General features: G+C 38.4%; 1 protein-coding gene across 1 annotated transcript in view; it reads right to left on the bottom strand.

The window, feature by feature from the left end:
• The window catches only part of L3MBTL3 (L3MBTL histone methyl-lysine binding protein 3), a 136,790-nt gene that overhangs the window by 71,812 nt on the left and 54,547 nt on the right, over window positions 1-10,431 (bottom strand). Inside the window, exons 9-10 of the mRNA XM_019628837.1 lie at window positions 4,670-4,746; window positions 151-236 (exon numbers count right to left, since the gene is read on the bottom strand). Of these exons, the coding sequence (XP_019484382.1) occupies window positions 151-236; window positions 4,670-4,746 (163 nt within the window). The remainder of the gene's footprint in view (window positions 1-150; window positions 237-4,669; window positions 4,747-10,431) is intronic.

Below are 10,431 nucleotides of genomic sequence, written 5' to 3'. Positions count from 1 at the left end.
GTAAAAATTCAAAAACACCTTCTTTGGTCTTCTGTTTCCCTCCCATTCCTATTCCAGTTCACCAGTACTATTTTTTTCTGCTCTTAAATTTCAATGAATGAACACTATCATCAACACAAATAAATCAAATATTGTAATATATTATCTCACCACTTTGAAAGCTCTTGCAGGAGCAGGTAAAGAATTGGTTTCTTCTAAGTATTTATCCCAAGAAAAATGTTTCACATTTGGATAACCTAAGAAAGAAATAAAAAAGTAAATCCTATGACAGTGAAAACCACAAACTGACCTAAAAATTATAAAATGTTGTTATCATTATAACATAGGAAATTATGTGCATATTACTAACAACTTTAATCTAGTTATACATTCAGAGCTATCTGTAATAATGAAATTGTTTTCATCTTGATCATGATTTCCCTATTAATTTTTAACTAAAAATTTACATATATGTATATGTATAATTTACATTTCACGTAAGGACAGTCTTACAACAGAAGACACACACAAGCACATACACACAAATACCCTTAATCTAGCAATTTTACTTATAATAATCTAGGAAATTCTCATATATGTGTACAGACAATGCACCATTGTTTGTAAATGTGAAAATGCAAAAACCAGTTAAATGACCATCACTAAAGAAATGTGTAAAAAAAGTATATAGTAAATATAAACTAGAAAGCATTTATTAAAAAGAATGAGGCAGATTTATATATACTAATATGTGAAATATTCCAGATATATCATAGTTAGGTCAAACAAATAAGACAAAACAAATCATGGAACAGTATTAATAGAATGTCTAAAAACAACTACCCTGCCTCCATCCTGCCCCCTTTTGCTTCCTCCAGAGTCCAAACTCCATTATGTAGGCGTGAGTAGGAACTGACGGTGACCCAGTGGGGTGGGAAATTGGCTACATCAAGGGAACTGAGAAAAATCAGTAAATATACTGGAGATAACAGAAGCCAGATTTCTCACTGACTAAAAAGAGGGTTATAATTGTGTAAAGTGGAAAACTAGAGTGAATTCAGTGGTGTTGGATCTGAATTAGCGCTAATGGTACAAATTCATGGCTTGCAATATGTATAAATGAATATAGAAATAAACATAAATACAAACTTTTTATATATTTACATAAATATATTTCCTATGTCCACTGAGAGGCTGGAAGCAGGAATCACCCAGTAGGAGTGGGCATATCTAGTGCCCGGATCTTACTTTCTAAATATCATACTCTACTAAAAACAAACCATAGAGACTGGGAGAAATGGCTGACTTCAGGGCTGGGTCAGGGAAAGTACAAGGTAAGCCCACCTATGCCAGAAAGTAGGAAGTTCTCAAAAAAATTATAAGAACATGGCAAAAGGACACATAAACAAGCTTAAAGGGGCTCCCACTGGCCAAATCTGAGAAAAACCTGTACATGAAAATAAATAATGCTAGTAACTGACTGTAAATCATTGATGACAATAGTACTCTACGGGTCCATGCTGATATAAATAAATTAAATGAATAAATGTGAAGATAAGAAAGCTTGTCTTTGCAGAAGAATATCAATTATGTACAAGGAATGATAAAATAGAAAAAATGATCATTTAGTAACTTTCAGAATGTTAATTCAAACTAGACATATCAACAGATTCTAAAATTAGTGAGTGATACAGGGATGAATCACAGTCTCAAAGTATCTCCCCATAAAATACACATTAATTACAGAGAAAAAAATAACTACATTAGTGGAGGAGCCTGGAAAACACCAACTTAATCAATAAATGGTAAAAAACATCCAGTGCCACCTGAGAGGATGCAATGAGAACACAGCATTGTTTCTGTGATATTCCTGCCACAAATGCATATCCTAGGTCTAATCACAAGGAAACACCAAGCATACCCAAATTAACTAACATTCTATAAAATGACTAATCTGATATCCTCAAACATACTGAGGTTATGAAGGTCAAAGAGAGCCTAATTACTAGAGGGACATGACAACTAAGTGCAATGCTTGATCCTTTTCCTATAAATGACATCGCTGGTATAACTGATAAACTTGAATGGGTCTATGGTCCCAGGGTATAAATGAGTTCTGTACTATTCTTGTAGCTTTTCTTTACATATAAAGTTGTTTCAAAATAAAAGTTTAGGGAGTAAATACGCAAACGTTCCCGTGTATGCAAACATTTTACAACATATTTTTAAGGAACATACCTTGCACAATTTACGTAATATTAAATCTGTGCATACATGCATGTGCATACACAGAGGCAGAAAGGTGTTTCTGGAAAGACAATGACCAACTATTACGAGATAACAGTGGTTATCTCTGTTTTCACTCTAAACTTTCAAAAGCAAGTATGTCTTAATATATATTTTAGATAATTAAAAATAAAAATCATTTTAAAAGGCATGAAGACTTTAAGTTTGGAAATAGAATAGCTACGTCGCATGTTTAGAGAGAACACAAACATGGCCAGCAGGGCTGCCTAGGGGGCTCATCCACAAGCAGCACCAGTCGGAAGAGCAGCTGCCTCGGGGGGCTGGGTGATGAGGGTCCCTTCTGTTCAGACAAGAGATCAGAAATCAAGCCACAATGTGTCTGTAGCAAGAAGCCCCCCACCCCACCCCCACCCTGCAAGCTTGTTTGCTTGCTTATTTATTAATTTATTTATGGTCATGGAACCAAAGGGCAGGGTAACATCAGCACAAGTCCTGAAAGACAGTCTCATTATGTGGCAGGGTTGTTTTTTTTTGTTTGTGTTTTTATTTTTTAAACTTGGGGGGTGTTTGGGGGGGGGTAAAACATGTATCACATAAAATTTACCATTTTAGCTATTTTTAGGTGTACAGTTAGTGGTACTTAAGTATATTCACATTGTTGTGTGTTTGGCACTTTTTAACATTCTATTTTGTATTTTCTTAATTTCTCAAAAAGCTATGTATTTCTCTTCTACTGAATTATGAAAGTCCATGCAAGGAGACAGATGATTTGGTTATTTGCCTCCCATCAGAAGTCAGCAATGATGCCTTATACCACCCTCCCCAGGTACCTAACCCGAGGCTATGAAGGCATAACCGGGACCCTGTAGTTCACTGGTTCTGTTAATTTACCAGATCCCGGATCAAACCAAAAAAGGTGGTGAGAAAAAAAAAAGGATCAATAGCAAACTAATACATCTAAAAGAATCCTCCCAGAAATTTAGATGATGGTAGTGACGATCATTGTTCAATGGCCTCTAATACTACATAAGCCATAGGACACAGGAGGGCTGAGCAGAGGTCTTCCAAGCAGCACCACATTTGGGCCATGAAACCAGGAAGGCACTACTTTAATACTTCATGGTTTATGTAAATACCCTTTTGTCTTCAAAACAGCTCTGTAAATCAGTAAAGGACAGGGGCTTTTGTCCCTTAACATTTGAGAAGGCTCAGCAAGTGGAAGGGACTGGCCTCACCCATCACTGGAATGTTTGGTTCCCTGAGTAAGTAAATGTCCGGACACAGATACATGCAGTTATCAACTGGGGAAAAGCCTAAAAATGAAACCAGCTGTCAGAATAGAATAAGGCAAGTATGTGAAGCTCCAAGCTGAGTCTCTGCTGCTTACACACTGTGGGCAACATCAACCCAACAGCTCCTAGCAAGCCAAGGAGCCATCCTTTCCCTGTGACATGGCCGCCTTCATTACTCACATGAGGATGCACAAGCGACCACCCACAGCCAAGTGCCATGGCGTTAGCTGAGACCCTGTCTTTTCACGTCAGCAGCAATCATGGCACCTTAAATAGCGATATGCTCAGCAACCCAATGTCTTAATTTTGATGAAGCCACAGAATCTGTTCTTTAGCACATGAAGATCAACTCAAATTGACATAAAACAAAGAGACTACTTATCAGCAGTTACACTGTCCCCTGTCAGAGAATGAATAAGCTGAGAAGGCTCTGGGGCCAGGGACAGACAGGTGAAATACCTGAAAACTTCAGAGAACAGAGAGACGTACTACTAGCATAAAGGTGCAAAATCTACTATGGAACCAGGAAACACAACAGAAAAAAAAGAAGGAAACGTGAATGTATGAATTCTGATCTCAGTTTTATATATATATATATATAAAATCGAATGCCTCAAGTTCTTACTTAAATGTGAATGAACACTGTGTTTCTGCCAGAATTGACCTTGACAGGTATGGTCCAGGCTCCATCCACAAATGCTGTTCCACATGTCCAATTTTCTATACTCATCGAAGCCTTAGACAATTCATTTCTATGGTCAGACAATATATCTAAATGTGTATTAATATAAAGTCTAGCTAGAAATGAATTTAAACTAGAGAAATGAAAGATCTTTCAAAAACAGTGCTTCCCATTTGTCCAAAGAATGCAAAAGTTGAGACTGTCAGAGACTAAGCCAATGCTGATATACTTTCAGGTGTATCACGGGTCAGCAAGATACCACCTGCAGGCTGGTTGCCTCTTTTTGCAAATCAAGTTTTATTTTAACACAACTATGCTCATTTGTTTACATGTCATCTAAGGCTACTTTTGTGTTAAATCGCAGTTGAATAGTGTGACAGAGACTGTTTGGCCCACAAAGCCAAAAATATTGACAATGTTTGCTAACTTCTAATATATGAATAATATTAGACATACAATAAACACAAACCTGGAGGAGTAATAAGGGTTCTTCTATGTTCTTTACACCAACCAACTGGATGAATGTGAGGACTAGAAGCTTCACACCTGTAGGTTATATAAATTTAAGAAATTTTAATTATCAGGATAAATTCTCAAATACTAGTAAAAGTAAAAAGCATTAATTGGAGATCATGAACACCTTATTACAATCAATCTCATTTGGAAAAAAATTGGTATACCAAAGGATCTTTCACTCTTCCCATATATTAACACCAAGTAGATTTCAAATAGATATTGAGCATAAAAATCTGGAGTTCAAGGACTAAAAGTACACATTTGGGAGTGAACAGCATTTGGGGTGGTATTTAAAGCCATGAGCAGAGATGACACCATCCAGAGAATGAGTAGAGAGAGAGAACAGAAGAGGTAGGAGGCCAAGAAGGCCAGGAAAGAATAACTAGTAGAGAAAGAAGGAAGGAAAGAATAAGTCAACGGAGTCAAATGCTGCTGCTAGATCAAAGAAGAGAAGAAACAAGGACCGTCACTGGATGTATTAACGTCAAGTCATGAGTATCCTTGATAAGTGCTGCTGTGGTGGAGTTGGGGATGGGAAAAGGCAAATTCCTTATTAGAGCGGGTTTCAGAGAAAATGGAAGGAGAAAAGGTGGAGACAGCGAGTATAGAAAACATGTTTAAGTCATTCTGTTTTAAAGGGAGGCAGAAAAATGAGACATTAGGGGAAGCCTGGGCGGGGTACATATGAAAATTCTCTGTACAATTTTACAAACTTTCTAAGTTTAGAATGACTTCAAAAGAAAACATTTTTTAAAAGATAGGAAATATTACTTCATTTACTCAAGAAATACATGCTGAGCAACTATCATGATCAGGGCACCGTTCTAGGTGCAAGGGCTACAACAGTTATCAAAACAAACAAAAATCCCTTCTCCCACTTGGGTACTGGTAGGAATAATTCAACAGAGAAGAAGGACCTACTGATGCAGGAGACAGAACTGACTTAGTAAGGGGGGATGGAATCCCGTGCATGAGACCAGTTGTGCAGTGCATCACCCAGTTACAGAGAAGGTTCTGTCTCTGGGCTGAGATCAGGCAGGTACCCAGCAGACAAGATGGTGGGAACATACAGACTACGCTTCTGACTGCGTCTTTTTTCTCAATGAAATAGGAAGCAAGGTTATCAGCTGAAAGAAAGGATAAGAAAGGGGTTGTGGGAAATTTGAGGGAAAAAAGAGGGAGTGCAATTCTGTGGACAAGACAATGATCTGTCGCAGGATTATGGGGCAGAACTAAGGGGCCACTTGAGGTGTGCGGTCATGAATCTGAAGTCAGACCAATCAGCACGTTGTGTCTTTCTCCAGCTATATTCAACTGCTCAGGCACAGGCAGACAGTAGGCAGAAAGTTGATGCAATCAGAGTTGGGGTTTAGCCAGGCAAACACAATATAAGGAAGTGGAGATTATAGTTACAAGGGAGTAGTTATAATAGTATTACAAAAGATAGGCATCTAGAGGCATGTCACAATTAGTATCTTAAAAAAAAAAAGTTGGTAGAACATTTTCCATCTGTGTTCTCAAAGATAATAGGCATAATGAAGTAAAAAAAAAAAATAGGGTCAAAATATTCAGGAAAATGCTATATCCCTTTCTTAAGAGCTTTACAGAACATATTATTAGCATATTAGACTGTGGAGCTATACCATAAACAAACCAGTTTCAAATGGTTTAAGTTAGCATATTTTAAAGATATTTCACTAGGAAACACGACTTTGGTGGGCAGCCCATTACCATCACGTGGAACACCAGTGTTCTGCAGAACATGGTGTGGGAAACGCTGGTCTAAAGGATTCCAAACGTCTAGCCTTGCTCTATCGACCAGGTCTTTTGAGTCTATCCTGAAACATCAGGAAATCTCCTATAGCTGTCTACATGGGAAACTGGAAGATAGAAAGCCAGGGAGATAACAGTGGTTGTTGGGTTTCTGGTAAATAAAAAAGTGAAAAACAAAGGCCTTTCTAAGATAAGTACTAAGTAAATAACATTAACATACAGTCATCACTTTCCAAGTCAACCTTTCCAGGTGAACACCACCAAACAGTAACATAAGGTGAGTTGATGTAAGCCCGTGCTGATTTTTCTCAAAATTATTTTAGTGGAAAATACCTTTAAATGTATAATTAAAGGTTTATTCCTTTCTTCCTTTATTCACTTATCTTTTACCCAACCTCCCCCACTCTCTATATACATTAATTCATTGAGGGCTCATTTAAGATGAAAAAAAAACAACAAATGTATAACATTTGTTTAATTTTTTTCCTTCCCAATCTAATACAGCTATCAAGTGCTTTTTATAATTACCTGCTAGGCTCATGGTAATGAAAGTTAAGAGCATTAGACATTACTAATTCTTTTGATTTAATCAGATTTCTATATAAATTACAATTCAGGAAAATACTGTGGTCTATTTTGGCCATCCATTCCTGCACTACTTGAATCTTATATAACAAGGTTTTCTATAGTATCTAAATATTGATCAAAGCCACCATTTAAAATAAACAAGGAAGCCATTTCAATAGAGAAAATAAAAGCAGCCCTATTTTTATCTAGTTTACTGATACTCTCTCAATATGCAGACAATGCTTCCTTCACAAATTGAAAGGCTGTGAAACCTTCCTGCTACTACCATAACACAAGTCATCTTAGTCCCACCTAGTGTTCAAAAGCAGAAATGGAACCAAGAAGCAATATAGTGAAGAACAGTTAATGGAACAAAGTTTGGCAAGCCATTAGATCACTGTACCTCTCCTTCGTTTCTTTTGGGTTTTCATGTTATGTCATCAAAGAAGTCCAATTCAAAAAAAAAAGCTTTCTAAAGTCCATTTCACATGTAAGTGCAAATTACTCATGAATGAAGGCTACTAAGATCCAATCAGACCTAGACTGGTAGATAATCATGAAAAATCCATGTTTATACTGTAAGGCTAAAGTGAACAGACATTAAGATCCTCATTTTATGGAAACACCAAGGGATTCAGTGATTTCACCAAGCCCTTGAGTTGAAAAGAAAGAGATCCAGGTTTTCTCAATCAGCCAAAAGCTAAACCAAACTACTGCACATGCGCTGGGCTCCACAGATCTAGGCAGAGAGACAAATAAGACCGTTTCAAGGTGCTTACATATGGAAAACATCAAAGTCTTCATTTCAAGCAATAACGATTTCGTTTCTTTGAAGAAATACAGGATATTTGGCTTCTCCCACTTCCTAAATCCAGAGCATGATGACTCTGACAATTTATTTTCCAATACCCTATGTTCCTGACTTCCATTATGTGCTAACTCTTCAGGGCCTCCGTCACTGTGTGTTACTACTAAACCCTGAACCTCATCAGGCAGAGTCATTTAGCTCTCCATTTTGTCCCTAATTCATTTGCAATCCCATTCCTCACAGTAGCTGTTTTTAATATTATTCATCTTCTTCAAGCTTAAAACCCACCTTTCATGAACACAGTGAGTACTTGGAAAAGATTAAGGAGATGCCATCTCATTTACCCTAGTGTCAGCTTTCCTCTCATGTCTTCATTTTCTCCAGGGCAGAGAGAGGAGAGTTGACTCCTTGCCAAAGTTAGCCCCGCCTCCGGGAACTGGTATCCCCAGTTAATGCACAGTCTCAGACACCTCTACTCTCCTCCACAGGGAAGGCTTCTTCCTTCCGCCAAAAACCAAGCTCAAAACCCTCGGTGCAGAAAACCCTCCTTAGAGGCTGACTGGCCCTCAAGCACTTTCAGGGCCAATCTTCACTGCTTGATGGCCCTTACGGTCATCTCTTTAACCTTTCCAAGTTGGTTTCTGCTTCTAAAACTCTTTTTTTAATCCTCACAACACCCTATGAGACAGTTATTATTATTATTATTAACTCTTCTTGCAAAAGGGGTAACTAAAGCTTAGAAGAGTTAAGTCACTTACTGAATAGATTGGCTGCATTCCCCCAAACACACCCTTGTTTGGCCCCCAATCCCCACCCCAGGCTTAAACAAAAGCAAGTGCTTTCCTTGGCCAGGAACATTCCATCCCAACATCTAATTACGGATTCTTATCATTCTTCATGGTCCAGCACAAATCCCATGTCCTCCAAGAAGCCTTCCCCAAGAGCCCTCCAGTGAGTGAGTCAGTGAAGGGAACCAAGTTTTTGCCACCCTGAAGCTGCTTTGTGGGATGTTGATTTTAAGCTGTTTATTAAGAAACAAGCTTCAGAAAGAAACTATGACCCTCCCCCACTTTTCCTGCACAAGAGTCAGGCAGAAGCCTGCTTCAGGAAGGAAATCGTAGGATGCTGCCTTAGCCTACTTTTAATTCAGTGTGGTGAATAAGAGGACATCAGGCAGGTCCTGTTAGCTAGGCACCCCTGTGTCCCACTGTTTCTGAGTTGCCCAGCAAGAATGTTCCTTCCTGCCCTGTGTGTTCCGCATCCTCAAGTACCTGTCAATCACCCATTTTCACTTCTGAAATCTAATACCCCTTGCCCCTTCTTTGTCCAAAAATGTCTTCTATATCCAATGTTGAATCACTGTCTTTGGAATTGTCACGCTTCTGTGAATTCCCCACGTGCATATATTAAAATATTTGACTTTCTCCTGTGAATCTGCCTCTGTTAATTTGATTATTAGCCCTGCTAGAAGAACTCAGAATGTGGGAGGAAAAGTATTCATTTTTTCAGCCCCCATATCAGTCAGTCTTTCCTTCAGTGTGTCACTATAGACAGCAAGCAGCTGGTTCTAATAATTAAGCACTAACCACCATCTATCTAGCCAGCAGCTGTTAGCTAGATCGCCTAGAAACAGTGGTGTTTCTCTCCCTCCTCAGACCCTGAGCCCTTCAGGGCTGAAGTGCAAAGCTCTCTAGATTCCTTTCTTCTGTTACCTCCACCAAGGGGTGCTCCCCAAATTTAACAGATAACGACAAACCTGTTAACTTTGTCATTGCTCTAAGAAACTGACAACACACTGCAAAGTTTTCAACATTACTTTGGGAGGACACATAAAATTATTATTACTCTCAATTCATAAATGTAAAAGAGCTCCATCTCTAAAAATCAAGTTTGCGGTATACTTAAATACACTCAGTAAAAGGCCCCAGCCCCATGTCTATTCTAATTCATTAACTCAGTGCTTCGTTTTTGTATAGATTTGTTTCCTAGATCTTGATTTGTTGATTTTTTGCCCTCACTGGGTACCACACTGAAATTCAAAGATGGAAACTGCAAACTCATTCATTTAGGTCTTTCTACTCAACAGTCAACTAAGTTCTGTTCTCAGGCCTACCTGGTTACCAACAGACAAGGTCATATGAAAAGGACATTTTTTAAAAGGAAGATTCCTTCCCAGTGCCTGGGGGAGAAGAAAGGGTAACTCCTCTTGTTGTGTTCGGTGTGGAGCCCAGCCCTCAGGCGGCCAGATGATGAAGGGAAGAGGCTGCCCACTGCTCTCGGGGGACAGCAGCACCCTCACTGTAATGATGGCTTTCCTTCCCACATCTTTAAAGTCCTTTCTAGTTCCAATATCCTGTGATATTTAGGATTATTCCTAAGTCAAGGGACAGAATTAAACAGTTACCAACTACCAGTAACAAAAGCACAGAGGAAACCCAGAGGTAAACCAATTTTTATTCTCACATTACTCTTTTCCTTTCATAAAAAAGTACTGCAATCTTACATACATTTAAATCCTTCATAGTGTTCCTCTTTGAAAGGAAGAAATGTTTTATTGCAATTAAACA

This window comes from Hipposideros armiger, unplaced genomic scaffold (genome assembly GCF_001890085.2).
Source record: "Hipposideros armiger isolate ML-2016 unplaced genomic scaffold, ASM189008v1 scaffold_811, whole genome shotgun sequence".
Classification (NCBI taxonomy): Eukaryota; Metazoa; Chordata; class Mammalia; order Chiroptera; family Hipposideridae; genus Hipposideros; species Hipposideros armiger.
Note: the sequence above shows the minus strand (reverse complement) of the source record. Positions and strands in the feature narration are given on the sequence as shown.